The sequence below is a fragment of the Andrographis paniculata genome, unplaced genomic scaffold (assembly GCF_009805555.1).
Source record: "Andrographis paniculata isolate CXL003 unplaced genomic scaffold, ASM980555v1 Contig89END, whole genome shotgun sequence".
Lineage (NCBI taxonomy): Eukaryota > Viridiplantae > Streptophyta > Magnoliopsida > Lamiales > Acanthaceae > Andrographis > Andrographis paniculata.
The window spans coordinates 447,581-467,530 of record NW_026137627.1 but is presented as its reverse complement, the minus strand read 5'-3'; the positions used below and the strand labels follow the sequence as shown (position 1 = coordinate 467,530).

Genomic DNA, 19,950 nt, shown 5'->3' with positions numbered 1-19,950 from the left:
GATACAGGACACAGAAAGTATATTATAACTCATCATATGATATATTATGTATAAATATATACTAATTATATGTATAATATACTGATCCGATCAAATCAGCATCATATTAACTTAGTAAACAATTTTTTTGCTGTTTTGAGGTGCTTAATGTAGTTAGAGCTTCTTAGAGATTATTAAGGAGTGTTTATTTATTTGTTTGACATTATAAAAGAGTCATGTTTACTACTACAAGGGTTTCTAGGTGTAAAATTGTAAATTTATTCCTCTATTGTATCATATATATATATATATATATATATATCAAATACTAATATTTTAAATCTACGAACAAAAAATAAATAGATACATCAATAGAACTTGTTAAAGTAATTGTGTTAGCTGAAAAAGACAAAATTACGACTATTATGCTTTACTTGCTTAGTAGCTATGTCGAAAGCCCTTCACTTTGCTCGGGATGAGCATCACATTGCCGTCTTTTACTCATTTATAGAGATTGTAATTCTATTTATGCACACGTATTTAAAAGTTTCGATATTATTCATCAAAAAGTAATTTAAGGAAACAAAACATCGAATCAATATATATATATATATATTTTATCTCACGAAAAAAATATATTTTTATTTAACACTGAATAGTAAGAAACCAAAACAAAAACCCCACAGAAATACATTCTTAAGTGACTACTATAAAAACATTGTTGATGAGAGGTATTGCATAAACCAATAGTGCATCAAAATTTCCAAATTTTGCAGGATTTATCGACAACTTAAAACCAAAGCTAGCTTCAATTTCGCTACTTCTAAAGACAATCACGCCGTTGACAACTTAGAAATCAAAATACCTTCACAGAAATTTCACCGAACTAAAAACATAGAAATCAAAACCAAATTAAAAACACCTGTGTTATAGCATAAAAGAGTTTAGCTCAAGCAGCAAAGTTACTTTGGGTCAAGACTCGGGTTTGGGAATGGAAAATGGATATGCAAGTCTTATTGGTTCTTCAAAAACTAGTTCTGGGATATGTCGAACATATAAATGCATAGTACGAATGAAGTTATACCCCACGGTAATTGATTCCTTATCTGCTGCTCTTCTTAGCACGCTTTCCTTGACCTTTCTTCGGTGGCCCCTTACCACGGCGCTTCAACATTTCAAGTTTGTTCAATCGCCTGCCACACCAAATGTAAATTAATATCGTGGTTCTCATATACAAGATATTTGAAGATCTATTCTGAAACATGGGAGGAAATAAATAGCATAGACTCTACTATGTCAACAAAAATGATTGGGAAAGAATATGCTCGATCAAAAGTTCTACGGTAAAACATTTATTCTTCTTGAAAAACATCATATCCGGCATTTGTTTTATATTCAAAATATAGCATGTGTGTTTGTTTTACTATTCGACGCATATTTATGTAACATCATACAATTATTTCAATTCAAAGTTTTAGTATTCAAAACCAAAACCCCAATTTTCATTTAAACTATCAAATTCAATACTAATTTTCAATTTCAAAACCTATTTTACTTCATACCCAAAACATAGAAAAAAATACCAAAATATGCTCAAACACAACCAAAGCCAAATATTTATAAACTCTTCTACATGTTATCAAGAAGCAATGGGCGAATTACAAGTGTGTACTCTCATGACTAATGGATGGCGGTTAGGGTTTTGACTGACAACACATATTAATAGTCGAAACACCACATGACATCAAATAAATGCAGTGTATAAATTAGCAACGAATGATAATAGTCAACACAACACATACTACGAATGATCTCTCATCACAAAGTGTACAAATCGGAACAATCCACACAACATTTTCAAGCCATGCGCTGAAAAATAGTTATTCATGTCCTTAACTAATGCACCTGAACAATCATTACTCACATAATTGTTGGAAAAACTTGGAGAAATCGGACCTCTCAACAAGATAATGAAAACACAATAATATATTGAGATCAAGGCATGTACTAGTGCACTGGCCTAAAGAACATTTCCGAGGTATCTGGCGTTCTCTAGCAAAGTTAAAAGCAACAAAAAATATAGAAAACGCAAAAAAATATATCCACATTGTCTGAATTAGTTGAGTAAAGTTACCAACATATCTCTTTCTTCCACTATCCACTTTCTTCTATAATTTTTAACCTTATCCAAAGTAAACCCTAAAACCAATCGGAGCCTAAATTTACCTCACCATCACCTTTCGAATGCTTTTTCACTCTCATTTTCCAACACATCTATCTATGTATCTACATATATATATATATATCCATATTCCTTCTAAGGTGCATTATATCCTCAATGGTGAATCTGTCATCGCCGGACATGATCAAAAGAGACAACACATTAGTAATTCAGTATCCTATACAGATTTTCACTAAACCATTAGCTTGCACATCACTATAATCGAAAAGTAAACACAAATAAACAAGGCATCACTCAAAAATCACACACTGTATGTTAAAATTTACTCTTACTCTTGTTCTTTACGAGCCATTACAAGAGGATCGTCCTTTTTAATATCGTAAGGATACCAAGCGGCAACTTTATCGCCAATCAATTTTTTGCTCAGTATTTTGTGGGGTGACCTCTGCCCTGTGGGATTAAAAACATGGCCGAATATTCGAGCCCTCGCCTCAGCCACCCCTTTCACGGCCGCTTGAGCCACCACAGTCTTCAAGCTCCCAAAGCCAGTCATTTCTTCGATCTTGTTCAGACAAGGCAAAAACCAGAGTAGGTAAACACAAGGGGTGGTGTTTTCTTATTTATTTATTTTCTTTATGGGCAATTCGTCGAACAGATTGAGTGCGAGATGAAAAACCCCCAATTTGCCAAACAATGAAAATGGCCGCCAACAGAACCCATCCCAAATCTTGCTAAACTAAATGCAAATATTGCTTCCCGTAGACTAATTAACCAGAATGGTATAAAAAATTGCGACGAAAATGAAATGAGAATCGCAGTGGATACCTTACGCAAGGAGGGGAGACAGCCTAATCTCGGCCAAGTTGCGTCAATTTGGTATTTGTACCCAATAATCAAATAGGTTCATACAAAAGTCGATCCACCACAGATATTTTGGGATTAAAAACCAATTCCAAATTGATCCTCAACTCGATTCAAAATGAATGCTTTTTAAAACTTTGGCTTCTTAAATATGAACAGGAAAGGTTTATTTATTTATTTATAATCTTTTTTTTTTTAAAAAAAAATTAATTCCTACAAATTTTGATTTTTATTAAATATATTATTATTATCATTATTGTATTCTTTTTGTTTATTTGTTGTCTACAATGTTTGTTTTTTTTTTTTAATTTTATTTTTTAATTTTATAATTAATCTTTTTTTTAAAAAAAAAATATAGAAAATTTGTTTGGTGTTTTAAATTTTATTTAGATGTTAGATCTAAATAAATATTACAATACATTATTTTATACAAAAGTACTACTTTCTGTAAATACTATTCTTATCATTTTAGACTGACAAAAATGAATAAAATAGACAATTTATGTAAAATAAAGTATTATTTTATATTATTTTAATTTATATTTATGCTTGAATAATATTAAAAAAAAATAGCTAGTAATATTAATATTCATCTAAAAATTATATATTGAATATTATCAATTTTCTTTTAAAAGATAATAAATTATAAAAGATAGGAAAAAAATACAAAATAATTCTTTAGCTTCGAGCAATACTTTAATATTGCTGATCTTGCGGGCAATACTTTAATATTGCTGATCTCGCGGACACATGAATACCACGTAGATATCTCCTGCTTTGGAGAACTAAAAACTAAAATGGTAAAAGAGTTCTGGATCCAATTACCTAATTATTTTTTAAAAAAATTAAAATGAATTATAAGGCAAAGTTGACTTGAAAACTCACTTTTAATCTCAATACACATCACTAAATTTTAGACCAAAGACAACTTCAGCCTATATAGACAAAAACCGAAGAACAATATTGGGGCAAAATTCAGCATTTCTTTACTTGATAAAATTGCAGTACAAGGATCCATTTATAATCTCTCATTATACGAGAGACCCAAAATATATGCATATATATATATATATATATGTATGTAAGAAAAATCGAACAACCTCTAACAAATCGACGAATTCCAAGATGCCCGCAACTCAGAATCGGCTATGGATCATAGTTCCGGTCCATATTAGCTCCAGCACGATATTTCAACAACAAGACTAGTAAAACTCGTGAACACGACAGCTGGCTTTACGTCGGCAGCAGAATTTGTTCGCTTCATTTGCCAATTGTAGACAAGATCTACGATTGTCAATGCAATGCATAGACATTTAGATGTTATTGCATCCATAAATGACAGTTTGAAAATTTACGCGAGGATGTAAGAATTGATCGTACCTTTTCAGTGAAAAGAAGGAATGTTTCATCCTCCATGGCTTTGTCGAGCTCCTGTCAACGCACAAAACAACATCCAGTAAATTAAACGGATGTAAAAGAGAACTTCCGACAAAAAGATTCTAAAAGGTATTCGAGCATTACTGTTTGCTTACATTATCCGGATCAGTAGAGGAGTCGATATTGCATATAAGTTTCTGAAGCTTTTCATCCTTTATGGCATCACGGATTTCATTGGATGCAGCTGAAATAAGTATCCCAAAAAGCACGGTGAATTTTGATTATTATATAAACACTGTTATTGAAAAACCATAATTTTGCATAGCAACATGGATAATGGTTATACGTAGGATGATTTGTGGCATGAAAATACACCATCGTACAAAATTCAACGAGCCAACGTAGAGGAAATAAATTGGGCTAAAGAACAGATTCAAATTTTGGAAAATAAGCAAGTTCTTGATCCAATCGCCTAAAAGAACTATGCCAAATTTTTATTACTACCTTTAACCATCGAAAACATCATATCTAGCACCTATTTTCCATTCAATACACCACGACTAAAACCTAATTAAAATCCAAAAACACTTAACACGACAAACACACACCCTTATTATTCCCATTCATGTTAATCGAGAGCAAGTTCTTGATCTAATCACCTAAAAAATGATGCTAATTTTTTTGGTCTTTCACAGTAGAAAACATCGCTTCTAGCACCTATCTTCCGTTCAATACACCACGTCTAAAAACCTATTTTCAGTAAAGAAAATTCGAATCCAAAAACACTTCACATAACAAACACACACCCTTAATATTCCCATTCATGTCGTACTCGAGAGTGTGTTTTTACAGGAAAGTTTGCTTATTGCTGTGGTAAAATAATGGAGCACCAAAATTCTTTTCTTAGATTCCTACTGATGTTTAACAGAGCTGTTCATGTACAGCATTATGGCAGCGAATGAACACAGCGTACAAATGCATAATAAAAACAAACAGAAGAGCTCATGAATTTCGAAACTATGATTATCGATCTGGAATGGAAAAATTATATGAAGTCTTCCAATAGTGACAATAATCAATAAATACCCTACCAACAGACCGCAGTTGCGATTCTTGCAGCACCTCTCTCCGTTCACCAACATAACATGGTTTTTCTTCTTTTTTTGCTGCAGTAGGATCTGATACAAAAATCATATATTGTTTGACTTTCCATGTATCAACAATTAACGTTGAACAGGTATGAATTTGTTCTAACTGATCACATCTATTCAAAAAATCATTCCAAAAATTAGCATATGCTAATTGAGGTTCGAAGAAACAAACGTTCGATGGCACTATGAGAAGCATCAGGAGACTTGTGAGATATTTCTTCCTTCAAAGGTTCTGGTTTGGCGCACGGAGTTTCTGCGTAAACACCGCAGCAAAATCATCAAATATACTGCAGAATAAAACCTAAAATAAGTACTAGAGCTGTAGAATAAACTATGCCTGCCGCAGCATACCTTTGTGCTTCTTGAAACAGGCAAGCGAACAGCTTCATGAACGAAAAAAACAGATATTCAACACATTTTCACAAGCAATTAACAAATCGAAAGGATTCAATCATAGAAAAAGGCAAAAAGACATTTATTTCCTACACAAGCATCAACTTACTAGGGCACCAAGCAGGCCGGACACTTGTACTTCGATTGAGCATCATCACAAACTTCACACTTCTTCGGCCCCATTGTGCAATTGCGGCTGCGATTCTGCAGCTCCGCCGCGAAACTGAATTATCACTCCAATTTGAACCGCCGCGGCGCCGCCGGGCCATTCTTTCGGATATTGGGCTTCATTGTCAGACTCAATAATGGGCCTATTAAATATAATGGGCCGACCCGAATTTGAGGAATTGGTCCAAAAAATTGATGGGTTTGGATTTGGGTTTGGGTTTGGGTTTGGGTTTTTTGACCCAAATAGTTAAATGCTTTCTTGAACAGAAAGATAACTCTGGTCGCTCCTTCTTCTCCTTAAACAAAAAAATCCCCAAATTTCGAATCCGAATTGTACTGCGAAGCAATGGGTCAGGGCACACCAGGCGGCGGCCTCAACCGGCAACTCCCCGGCGACCGCAAAAATGAGGGTGACAAGAAGGACAAGAAGTTCGAACCGGCGGCGCCTCCGGCTCGCGTCGGTCGGAAACAGCGGAAACAGAAGGGCCCCGACGCGGCGGCTCGGATACCCACCGTCACGCCGCTGACCAAGTGCAAGCTTCGGCTTTTGAAACTGGAACGAATCAAGGACTACCTGCTTATGGAAGAGGAGTTCGTGACGAATCAAGAGAGATTGAAGCCGCAGGAGGAGAAAACAGAGGAGGATAGATCCAAGGTCGATGACCTGCGAGGCTCGCCTATGAGCGTTGGGAATTTGGAGGAGCTGATCGATGAGAATCACGCTATTGTTTCTTCGTCGGTTGGACCGGAGTATTATGTAGGGATCCTGTCGTTTGTCGATAAGGATCAGCTAGAGCCTGGATGCGCTATTCTTATGCATAATAAGGTATATATACGCTGCTGTCTTCGATAAATTTAGGGTTTTGATTGATTGATTTTTTCATATTTCAGATTTTGAGAAATTTATCATCAGTGATTCTACAAGATTCTGTGTGTTTTTTCTGCTTTGATCACTTGTGATGTTGAAATTTGCATTAGTCTTGATTTTGATTTCAATGTGTTGTGTGTGGAATCTGGTTTCTCTTTAATGCAATAGCAGGCTCATTTTGTGGAGTTAGGGCATGACATCTTGGCTGTTGCACTATGTATTTGTCAAATTAAATCTTGGTGTAGATAAAGATTGGAAGCTGTTGTAGGAAGGGGTTTTCGACATAGTTCCTCACACTGCTAACAGCCTCACATATTTGTTATTTAATGTGTATTAAACCTTCAATTCTATTTGGTGGTCGGCATTCCTTTGGGGGATTATAGGGTTCCTTTGATGTAGCCGGAAAACAATGTTAGGGGACTTGTTGACTAAAGAAACAGCTGTGGCTCATAAATCTTTCATTAAAACTTTATGTGATAAGAGTACCAACTTGGGACATCTGACTCTAATGAAGGAATGTCATGTTATCAATCATAAGTTGATAATGTTCAAATCACCATTGATATGAAATGTTTAATTTCTCTGTGTTGTAGGGTAGGGCTGTTTTGGTTTAAACAAGATGAAATAGCTGCCTTCCTGTGAGCTATGCCTATGTAACCTAGGGGTTCGTTTACAAATGTTTTTTTATACCTTCTAACCGTAAAAGACATTCACCTGTGTGAATTGGCTTCAGAAAATTTAACTACAATTGTGCATAGCATTTTGCTTATTTAAGCTACTATCTGATTTTCTGTCAAGAATAGAATTAGCTGTAGTTTTATCTTCCTCGGTGGAATTTTTAGCTCATAACTGTGTATTGTTTGCTAGGTCCTTTCTGTTGTTGGCCTGCTTCAGGATGAAGTCGACCCTATGGTCTCTGTCATGAAAGTTGAGAAAGCTCCATTGGAATCTTATGCTGATATTGGGGGTCTTGATGCCCAGATCCAGGAAATTAAAGAGGCAGTTGAGCTTCCATTAACTCACCCTGAACTGTACGAGGACATTGGTATTAAACCTCCTAAGGGTGTCATACTCTACGGAGAGCCCGGAACTGGGAAAACTTTACTTGCAAAGGTGTGTATGTGTGCTTGTTGATACATATATATTAATTTGATTCCATTTTCTAGGTCATATAGATACATATATATCTACACTTGTTGATGATGTTTAAATTAGATCTTTTTTCTATTTACATTTTTCGTTTTCCAAATACCAAAATTTTATGCCGTAGACAATTGATGTGAGATGAGATCTGAGAAAACCGTGCACAACTGTTAATACTGTTCTTTTTTGGTTCTATTTGAGAGATGTATTGATTGAATAACATAGATTGTATTTGAACCCTGAAGGCTTGAAGTTGCTTCAGCCTGGTTTGTCACATCTGTCAGATTTTTTCATGTGGAGAGTGGTTTTTGCTTCATTTAAGTATCAGTCAGCGTATACATTTATATATGCTTGGAATGTGCAGCATCAGTTGTTCGGGTTTTACTGTGATTTTAATTGTATGTGTTTGATCTGAGCATAAGTTCTTGGATTTGTAATAACAAGAATGTGTAAATCTGTAGGCTGTTGCAAATTCTACGTCTGCAACTTTCTTGCGCGTTGTTGGAAGTGAGTTGATTCAGAAGTACCTTGGAGATGGTCCGAAATTGGTGAGGGAGCTTTTCAGAGTTGCTGATGATCTCTCACCATCAATTGTCTTCATTGATGAAATCGATGCAGTGGGTACAAAAAGGTAATCTTCAGGCGATCAGCTATTCTCGTTAATAAAATAGTCGTACTCATTGGAATATTCCATCTACAGATACGACGCTCACTCTGGCGGCGAACGTGAAATTCAGAGGACCATGTTGGAATTGCTGAACCAGCTGGATGGTTTCGACTCAAGAGGAGACGTGAAAGTCATTCTCGCCACAAATAAAATCGAAAGCCTCGATCCAGCCCTCCTCAGGCCAGGTAGAATCGACCGCAAAATTGAATTCCCTCTCCCGGATATCAAGACGAGGAGACGCATCTTCCAGGTAAACAACACACAAACATTTCATTTCAGAGAGCCATATTACAAAGTTAATTATTGTCTGTGCTTATTAGATACACACGTCGAGGATGACTTTAGCTGATGACGTGAACCTGGAAGAATTCGTGATGACTAAAGACGAGTTCTCCGGAGCTGACATTAAGGCCATATGCACTGAAGCCGGATTGCTTGCTTTGAGAGAGCGCCGCATGAAGGTAAACCCATAAAATTTACCAAAAGTTTTAGCATAAGTTTAAATATTTTACAAGAATGCGCGAGATTCGTACGAGGTTTCTCTTTGTAATAATAACATACACGACTTCCTTGACCTCGGCGATCTCCTAGGTTACGCATGCGGATTTCAAGAAGGCGAAGGACAAGGTTATGTTCAAGAAGAAAGAGGGTGTTCCTGAAGGCCTTTACATGTGAGATTAAGGTTTGTGTATTTTTTTTTTTACTTGTTTATCTCTACTGTTTGAGCTTCTTCGTTCTTACTCTAAAACATGCATTTCAGACTATCATATTATTCTGACTCCCTACGTTTAAGGTTATCCCTAATTTGGTTGATGGAATTTACTTGCTGCCCATCTTTAGGAAAGTATAAGATAAAAGTTTTGATTTTGAATAATTATTTGATAATTAAAAATGTAAATATAAATGAAATATGTGAGTTTGATTTGAAATGTTTAGGAAAAAAATTTGTTTTTAATAGTAAGCCTTAGGAAAATCTCCAAACAAACACACTAGTTTTTCTATGTATTCAAATTTAGGGTTAGCAGGTCTGTGTTTTCGTTTTCGGATTGTGTTTGTGTCGAGTTGGGCCGTGGATATAATAAAAATAAATGCAAAGTAGAACACAATTTGAAATTCTATAATTCGAAAACACAACGATGGGAATGGATTGCAAAAGATTTTTTTTTTTTTTTTCTATTATAAATTTTTAAATAATAATATGATATTACATGATTTCTTAACCATTGATTAAAATTAAGTGGAATTTTATTAAATGTAATTGTAAAATCAGCTATAAATTAAGTTGGATTTGAATTTTGGATTATCCATGATTTAATTTATATATTTCATTATTGGGCCAATTCGAAACAAAGTTGATATGACGTGAATTTTTTTTTTTTTTTTTTTTTTTGTCCAATTTACATTTAAATCGAGAAGTGAAACCTAAAAACTTTCTAAGATTGAAAAAGTTTGTGTTTTTGGGTTTTGTTTAATTTTGACACCTATCATTTTTTTCTCTTCGTGTGTAATATTCCTTTTGTCTTAATTGACAGTATTTTTCTTATAATTATGTTAAATTATAAGTATGTTAGTATTCATTTGGATTAAGATGGAAAAAGTATTTTATTTGAAAATCGGAGAACTTAAATTTTTATCGTATTTTCAATTCTCTGGCGTCGAGATGCTTATGTGGCACTTACTTCGTTCGCCGGGGTACAAGTAGTTTTTTTTTCTTTAAATTAATTAATTAATTAATTTTTTTTGTATAAATTAATTTTTTAAGAAAAATATTAAAAATTAAAATTTTTTTTTAAAAAAATTGGGACATCGACAACTGGTGGATACGTGATTTTTTTTAAAAAAAAATTCAAAAAAATTTGAAATTACAAATTTTAAAATTCAGTGTCTACAAGGTCAGCGAGACTGGCGGAGAGAGACTAAGGGTGTGTTTGTTTGGAGATTGGATTTTAAATACACTATTCATCCTATTTTTATCCCAAAAAAATATCAAATCAAATACCTATTTTTTATTTTTATATTATACTAAAAATTAATTTTACATTCAAAATATCACGTCAACACCTATTTATATTATATTATACAACTATTCAAATTCAAAAGTTCTCTACTTATAAAACTAGTTTCAAATAAACTCTAGTTATATAACTAAAATTATAAAAGAGTTCTATGAAAAAAAAAAAAAAAAAATCAATTTACCCTAAAATCTACATTGAAGCTTAAGTAGCATCTGAAAGTGCACATATTTTTTATTCATTAATTTGGAGAAAATATCTACAACAATTGTCATAAGCATATAAAGAATTTTGAATGGTTTGATCAATATCATTTTAATATCAATAATACAGCATCTTTGTGTTTGTTTGGAGGTTTGGATTGTGGTTTGAATAGTAAAAAATTAAATTTGAATAATTGTATGATGTGATATAAATATATATTGACGTAGTGTTTTGAATATAAATTTTTTTTTAGTGTAATATAAAAAATAAGCATTTAATTTGATATTCTTGAAATCTTTTTTTTTTATATATATAAATAGTATAAATTCACTTTCAAACAAACACACCATATTACATTATACTCAATAAAGCAACTCATCATCTAAATTTTCTATTTTTTTAATCCCGTACCACATACTTACCTATCCAAATTCTATCTCACAATTTGATTTACAAACATTTGACATCTAAATTGTCTATTTAAGACAAAAACGTGAAAAATTTTTGCACCCATTATGATGTGTTCTTCAGTCACTGATGTAACTAGCTCTAAAATTTTAGAGGAACAAACTCTCACGAGGGATGAACCCTTTTATTAGGGACACGGTTTTTTAGTACCGTAAATTAGTAAGTTATTAATAATAAGTTAAAATATTAGTTTATTATTTTTTATATGAATAATATTATTGGTATCTTAAAAGATTTTAAAATTATATATCGAAATAAAGGAGTTTTGAGTGGATCCAACGAGTAAAATGTTAAAAGTTTAATTAAATTGATTTATATTTGTTAAATATGTTTAAGATTTATAAAATTACCATTTGTGGCAGGATGGAGAGAGTATATTTTTTTAGCTCGGCAAAGAAAAATAATGATAAAGAATTCGCCAATGATTAAATATTGAAAATAAAATTATATAAAATGTAATATTACTTACTAAAATAAATAATAGACTCAAAAAATGCAACTCAACAAATAAAATAAAATTGGGAGAACAAATTAATAAAAAATACATAATTTTATTATTGTCTCGCTCTAAGCCGTTAATTAGTTGACAATTAACATTAAGCTTCCCAAAGAAATTAAACAAACTCGAAAGAAACAATCAAATAAAAAAGATTCATTAATTAAGTAACAAAGTGGTAACACAATCCAAACCATCACCCAGACACTAATAATTAATTAATTAATCAACCATCAAAACACTATATATTAATTAAATAAATAATAACAACAATATTCATTCATTCAAGGGTACGGCAGCGCGCCGGAACCCGCGCCGCCGCCGGCACCACCGCCCACTCCCGCACCGCCGCCAGCTCCACCCCCAGCGCCGCCACCAACGCCACCACCGCCACCGACTCCGCCGCCAATATTTCCTCCCAAGCCGCCGATGCCGCCGCCGATGTTTCCTCCCAAGCCGCCAAGGCCGCCGGGAAAAGCGCCGAAGCCGCCGAGCCCATTCCCGCCGAGTCCGCCGCCGGCACCACCGCCCAAGCCTCCGCCGGCACCACCGCCCAAGCCGCCGCCGGCGCCAACGCCGCCGAACGGAAGGCCGTTGCCGCCGAGGCCGGAGAATCCTCCGAGGCCACCGTAACTCCCGAAGTTCTTCTGGTCAGTGAAGCCGACATTGTCGCCGGAGGTAAGAACTCTTGCAGCCGCCGCCAGATGAGCTGCTAAAAGAGTAATAGTAAGAAACACCATACCACATTTTACCGCCATGGCTGATTTCTCTCTCTCTCACTCCTCTGAAAACCCTAATTTTTTATGAGTGAGAAAGTGGTGAAATGATAGATCGTTTTATAGAGACTCAGTGAGCAGTTGAGAGAAGTGAATGCATGATTTAAATTAACATAATATATATACACACGTATACGTATATATTTATATGTAGATATGTATTTATGCTTAAAATTTTTATTTTTAATTTTATATAATTAAACAGGTGTTAAATGCAAAATTGTTCACAACCTGATCATTTTTGGATTCGAATTCAGCGTAAATCTTTTTCTACTTTAAAATTTGGTTGGGGTCCTTATATTTTAGAAAATATTGCATGAAACTCTTTCGTGATTTCAAAATTCAGCGTAAATTTTCATTTTACTTTAAAAATTTACATTACACCCCTTGTACTTTAAAAAGTATTGCATGAAACCCTCTGTCATGCAAAACATATAGATAAGAAATCATCTTCTCATCATACAAAATAGATTTTACGGTGATGGAGTTTTATACAACGTTTTTTAAAGTATAAGGGTACCGTGCAATTTTTAAAAAATATGAAGATTTTACGTTGAATTTCGAAACTACATAGAAATTAAGAGCAATTTTACCGGTGCTAGATTTAAATATTCAACACCCTATTCTTCCCCCTATTACATTAGGTACGGTATTTTTTTAAAATTAAAATTAAAAAAAAAAAAAAACTCTTTATGTTAGGTGGCCTTTTCTTTTTTGTATTTTAGAAGATGTTGATAAAATATATATTTTTCATATTTTATAAAAATGAATTATTTTTTATCCATAACATTGTAACAATAAAAACTATCTTTTAATATTACATTTTAAACTTATTGTGATGGTGGCGGCAGAAAGGAAATGACAACAATTCTTTCTTCTTTTCCGACGACGGTAGCAATGGAGGCGGCGGCTGCTCCTCCTCCATCTTCCTCATCTTCTTCTCCGGCAGCTTTTTCTTCTTTTTCAGAGGCCGCAGAGGCACCTAAGGCGGGACGGCGGCAGGAACGGGTCTCCCGCAAGAAGATTAGACATTTATTTTTTTAGAAAAAAAAATTAATAATTGCTTCAAAAATTTCAAGGCCAGAAAAATGGTAGAACACGCCCCTTTTGTTGTCTGCAATTTCAGATTGGGTCTCAGAAATTTCGAAACTATTTAAAATAGCTTTGAAATTTTCAAAACTACTCAAATGACAACGAATTTTATTCTTTGGGCAACAATTCGAAATAAATTCCAAAACTGTTTAAAAATAGTTTCGGATCTATTTTAAATTTTGAGGCTAATTTACCGAGATTAATTTTGTTTTTTTCTGATAGTGTTTTGATGGTTTTTTTAATATAATATCATTGTTTTATTGTAGTAAATTTAAATATATAGCGAATAAAGGAAGTATTATAATATATATATAGTCTATTTGGTATGTATATAATTTTGATTTTGAAGTGTAATTTAAATAATATTTTATTTTTATTTTATTTAAAAATATTATCTTTATTAGAATTGTATAATAACAAACTAAAATCAAGTTATAAAAATACCTATGGGTGTGTATGTTCGGCAGATTTTTTGTAGGATTTCTATTGTTTATTAATTTTTTTAAAAAAAATATCAAATCAAATACTTATTTTTTTATTTTTTATGTTATATTAAAAATCAATTTTATATTAAAAATATCACGTTAATATCTATTTATATCAAATTATACAACTATTACAATTTAAATTTTTTCATATTAAAATCTCAATTCAAAATCCAAACCTCCGTAACAACCACACCCTTGTATTAATGTAGAACATATATCCCATGACATCAATCTCACAGTCACACTATCTAATGTACTCCCTCCGTCTCATATTGGATGTCAGGGTCACGATAGATACGAAAATTTAGAATAAGTATAATTAATAGATAATTAAGAATGTATTAGTGAAAATAATTATTTTAAATAATTATAAATTAAGATTAAGATAACTAATTAGTTTAATTAAATTTTTTTTAAAAAAAAATTAAATTAAAAAATTTAAAATAGAATTAAAATGTATAATCATTTTCCAAAAAATAAAAGTGACCTGATATATAGGACGGACAGAAACGACAATGTGAACATGGTAGGTGAGACGGAGAGAGTACTGTATTTTCAAAATTATTACATCAATTATATGTGTTTTTATTTTAACAATTAAATTAATATTTTTTTCATCCCTTTCAAAACGATCATTTGAGATTTTGTAATAGATTAAAAAATAATACTATTTTTTTAGTTAGTTAAAATGTGTAAAAAGATTTAATATTTTTGTCCATTGACTTTAGGTAAAAAGTAAGTGGCTGTGTAACGATATATTTATAATTTAAATAAAAATTAAAGGTATTTTAGTATTAGTATTTTACTAAAAAAATAAAAATAAAAAGAATACTTTGAAATGAGACTGACGAAAATGGTAAAAATTATACTTTGAAATGAGACGGATGACGTATTATTTTTATTTAAAATATAGTATCAAATGGTATTTATTATACTATTACAGTTCTTTCGTCACAATTCAATGTATCTTTTTTATTATTTTTATATGTTTCATTTCAAAGTATCTTTTTGCTATTTTAGAAAAAAAAATAATTATTATATATACAGTTACTTTATATACAAAGTCAAACGATAAAAATATCAAAAATTCTTAACGTACTCTTACTGACTAATAAAATATTATTATTTTTTAATATATTATAAAAACTCTAAAAAATCTCATTAAATAACACAAAGGGAGTATTAAAATAAATTTAATCTAGTTTTTCACTCGATCTACCTCCAAAACAATCCTACAATAGTTGTTGACCAAATCTGACCGTTGGATTAATGATATCGAAATATCATCATCTGTATATTTACTGCTGGCACATGTATGTGCTGGCAAAGCCTACCTCCAGCCTCGCAATTTATTTACATTTAACTGTATATGCAATTTAAAGTCAATAAAATAATTCTGGTAAATTTAATTTACCCAATTGTATACGTAGATATAGCAGTAACTGCTAGTAAATTGCCTACATTAGTCTATGTTTTGTTAAAAAAAAAAAAATGATAAATTTACAACCTGTAATTTCCTCGTCCAAATGAGGTTAAAAAAAATACTGTAAATTATAAAAATTAAAATATTAAACTCTATTTAAATATTAGAGATTTCCATAATAAAAAAAAAAATAACTATTTAATATGATATTTATAAAAATAAACCCTTAATTTTACATATTTTTTAAAAAATAATATTATTAATAAATTGAATGCAAGTGTGTTTTTTTAAGAATTTGACTAATAAAATTTTTTAAATTGAAATAATTGTATATATATAAATAGGTGTTGATGTTATTTTAAATATAAAAATAATTTTTAGTATAACATAAAAATATTTATTTAATTTAATATTTTTAAAGAAATTTTTTTAATAAATGAGTAAAATTTTAATAAAATTTGATAAAATAACACATCCATAATAAATTTTTGGAATGGGTAGAAAAGAAATTGAATATGTATCTGTATTTCTTAGAGACAGAAGAGGCAGAGAGATTAAATGCAGTGTCAGAAGTTGATGACTGTAGAGCTGGTGGTGGTTGGTAAATTCCTTTAATATTTCATTTACTAACCTCAACAATTGTTTCTTGTTTTTATTTCTTTATTTATTTAATCATCCACCAAATATTAATTAAATTAATAATACTCTCTCCGTCTAATTTCTATTGTCCTAAAGTATATTTGCACAATTTTTTAGGTGATTGTCTTTTTGTTATTAATCGACAAATTTTTCTTTAATTGTATTGCAGAGATTTAAAGTAATAAATAAATAAAAGATAAAAATGTAAAATTTATGTTTAAAAAAGGAAATAGGACAATAGTTATTGTAAGTTCCAAATAAAAAAAATAGGACATTAGTTTGTAGACGGAGGGAGCAGGAGCCTAGACGTGTTTACTGCTTTCTCTACGGTAGTATTTTTGTTCTTAATTTTTTTTAAAATTATGAAATTATTTAAATGAAATACTAGTTTTTATTATATTACAAATATTTTGTAAAAAAAAAAAACATAATATATATATATATATACTCTCTTCGTTTTAGAAAAAGAATATTATTTATTTTTTATACGTAGATTTTTTAATATTAGTATTATATTAATGATAGTAAAAAAAATAGAAATACTCATATTAGTATTAAATGATATTTGTTTAATATATAATAAATTTTAAAAATATTTATTATATCACATAAATAAGTAGTACAATTAATAAATTAGAAAACGACACTCCTATTTTGAAACTGACATAATAAAAATGACACATGTCTTATGGGACATGGAGAGAAATCTAATTTATTGCGAAAGGTGGAAAAAAAATAAATAGATTCTTTTGAAAGCTTTTGATTCGAAATTATTTAAATTTAAATTTTTTATTATTTAAATTTCAAATTCAAAATATAAACCTTCAAACAAGCATAAATGTTTCATTAGAGTATTTGTTTGTCTAGTATTTTGGTTTGTAATAAATATATATTATGAATTATAAGAAATCGTGTCACTACTAAAAAAAAAAAACAAATAAAATAAAACAAAAAAAATAAAAAAAATATATATATATACATATAAGAAATATTAATGTTTTGTGAAAGGATAAAATATTTATTCATCTTTTCCATGGTTGACATGTTTTCCTTTCTAAACCATCCTATAAGAATAACGTTCTATCTTAAATATTTTAATAAATATAATTAATTTAATTAAAATTTTAAATATCCTATTCAAAACTTTTTTGTTTTTATCTATCCTAATAAATAAGTATTTTCTTCATATATAAAATTCTTTATTTTTATAAAAATAAATTATATTCATAGTAAATAAATAAATAAATATATTATTTACTTTTATTATAACAAATTTATTTATATCACATATTTTTTAAAAAAAATAATCACAAATTAATTATTACTTTTTAAAACTTGATAGCATCATTTACATAAATATATATATCATATCATCATTAATTTACTAAATTTTTACTTTATTCGTCATATGATTCATTTTATAAGCGACACAATATTCAATGAAATTATGTTTAATTAATTAATAATAGTAAATTATAATATTATATTATTATTATTTATATAAATAATAATATTATAGTTTTAAAATAAATTTAATATATATGATTAAACAATTAGAATATGTATTTCAATATTTTAAAAATTTTATCATAATAAAAAAATATATGCAATATAGAGATTATTTTGTAAATAAATTTTTCATAATACAAGTAAATGAAAAATAATTTTATTTATTTATAATTAACATAAAGATGTGGAATTTTAAAGATTAATAAAAAATATTTATTTTTTTTAGGAAAAATATAAAAATAGATGAGTTTTGAGTGGGTCATATATGATTTATAATATTATAGTATGTTATTTAGTTGATAAATTGATTTATATTTGCTAAATATATTTTAATTTAATAAATTTCAAAAATAAAAATAAAAATAAAAAATCAATTAAACAAAACAAAAAGTAGAAAAATAATTAATTATTATGGGACAGAGTTGTTTCAATGGTAACTATATGCAGGTCCCTATTTTTATTATGATTATTTCTAACAATAATAAAATTGTGGGCGGATAAAATTGTTTATTATAAATAAATTGCGCATAAATTTAACATACACAAAAAAATAAACAGTGATATATTTTTAACAAAAAAAATAAAAATCTCTTATTAGCGCAAAATTTTAAAAAAAATATTTAAATTTTAATTGTAGTGAGTAGCTAAAAGTTATACAAATATAATTTTGCCCTTACTTTTTAGTATAAAAATAATGATGGAATGTTAAATATGAATATTTGTTAACAAAATAGATATTTTTAAAATAATTATTTAAACAACCCAAAATATAAATATGACTTTATGAGTAGACAAAAAATAATTATATTATTATAGACTGTTGAGATATTTTAGATATTCAATTTTATATTTAGTAGATTTATTTTTATATTTGATCTTATCGATAAATTAGATTACTTAGATTTGAATCTATCAAATCTGTTATGTTTTGTACTCCTTATGATCAATAATACTCCCTCAGTCCAACTAGAAAGTATACATGTTTCTATTTTGGGACGTCCAATTACAAAGTAAATATTTCATTAAATACCTTACTTTTTTCCACAAATACCCCTACTTTACATCACATCATTACTTTCACACCAAAAAACAAGAACAAAAATGTCATTACACTACTTTTAACTACCTACTATAATTAAAATACTATTATTTTTTAAACACCACGCCAAAAGTAATTGTATACTTTTTTTTTGGACAGAGAGAGTATAATTTTATTATTTTTTTCCAAAATTTATAAGCCCCGAAAAAAAAAAGGAAAAGGAAAAGGAAAAGAAAAAAAAATAAAAATAAATTTTGTAGATTATAGTAGAGCCTTCACAAACACGGTAAGTAAATTAAATATCAACTTTAAAATATGCCAAAAAAAAAAAAAAAAAACAAAACAAAAAAAGGAAAAGAATCTCAAAATATATAATCTTACCCGCCTTATATAATTAAAAATTAATAATTATCGTAACTCCTATTTAAGAAATTAAATAATTGCAATTATATATATTATTTTTTATGGAAATAATTATTTAATTATCCCTATATATATATATATGTATATATGTGTATATATAATGGGATCTTCATCTTCATCTTCACCTTGACTGTCATATATTATACTATATTATTATCCATGGCAAAACCTATCTTCTTCATCCTTCTTGCCTGCTTGGCCGTGGCTGCTTTCTGCAACAACTCTGTTTTAGGTATACATATATATAATTTTATTTTTTATTTTTACAATAATAATCATAATCAATTAATTAATTAATTAATATATTTTGTGTTATTGCAGGTGAAGAACTAATTGTCCAGGGGCCATGCTCACAATTCCCAGACTGTAATAAACATTGCAAAGAAACCGGGTTCGCACAAGAGGGTGGCAAGTGTGTCAGGCTTAACATGTCTGATCCAACGGCTCCTCTTTTCTGTTGCTGCATTGCCAAATAATAATAATAATAATAATCATTTTATTTTTATTTTTATTTTAGTTTATTTTATTATTTGACGTTGTCCATCCGATTTTATTATTAATAATAATACTAATCATTTTTCTCGTCGTTCGC

At 29.8% G+C, this 19,950-nt stretch overlaps 4 protein-coding genes across 5 annotated transcripts; 1 reads left to right on the top strand and 3 right to left on the bottom strand.

Annotated features, from left to right (window-relative positions):
- Positions 1-855: 855 nt before the first annotated feature.
- On the bottom strand, positions 856-3,157 carry LOC127242814 (uncharacterized). The gene is made up of 3 exons (XM_051262510.1): positions 2,987-3,157; positions 2,494-2,723; positions 856-1,172 (listed from the first exon to the last, which is right to left on the bottom strand). The coding sequence occupies exons 2-3, from the start codon at positions 2,712-2,714 to the stop codon at positions 1,082-1,084; spliced, it is 312 nt and encodes a 103-aa protein (XP_051118467.1). The 5' UTR covers positions 2,715-2,723; positions 2,987-3,157; the 3' UTR covers positions 856-1,081.
- Positions 3,158-3,991: 834 nt separating this feature from the next.
- LOC127243021 (uncharacterized) lies at positions 3,992-6,194 on the bottom strand. 2 transcript variants are annotated; one of them, XM_051262855.1, is made up of 7 exons: positions 6,053-6,194; positions 5,902-5,933; positions 5,723-5,803; positions 5,491-5,577; positions 4,544-4,643; positions 4,403-4,453; positions 3,992-4,306 (listed from the first exon to the last, which is right to left on the bottom strand). In XM_051262855.1, exons 1-7 carry the CDS (start codon positions 6,124-6,126, stop codon positions 4,225-4,227), a joined length of 507 nt encoding a protein of 168 aa, XP_051118812.1. In that variant the 5' UTR covers positions 6,127-6,194; the 3' UTR covers positions 3,992-4,224. The 2 variants fall into 2 exon arrangements, with proteins under 2 accessions (XP_051118812.1, XP_051118813.1); XM_051262856.1 differs by having other exon boundaries at positions 4,555-4,643; positions 6,053-6,171.
- Positions 6,195-6,391: 197 nt separating this feature from the next.
- LOC127243030 (26S proteasome regulatory subunit 4 homolog A-like) lies at positions 6,392-9,607 on the top strand. The gene is made up of 6 exons (XM_051262867.1): positions 6,392-6,937; positions 7,847-8,092; positions 8,584-8,753; positions 8,823-9,039; positions 9,110-9,250; positions 9,381-9,607. Exons 1-6 carry the CDS (start codon positions 6,458-6,460, stop codon positions 9,462-9,464), a joined length of 1,338 nt encoding a protein of 445 aa, XP_051118824.1. The 5' UTR covers positions 6,392-6,457; the 3' UTR covers positions 9,465-9,607.
- A 2,646-nt stretch (positions 9,608-12,253) lies between these two features.
- On the bottom strand, positions 12,254-12,727 carry LOC127242845 (glycine-rich protein 5-like). The gene has a single exon (XM_051262556.1). The coding sequence runs from the start codon at positions 12,725-12,727 to the stop codon at positions 12,254-12,256; it is 474 nt and encodes a 157-aa protein (XP_051118513.1).
- Between the last annotated feature and the right edge of the window lie 7,223 nt (positions 12,728-19,950).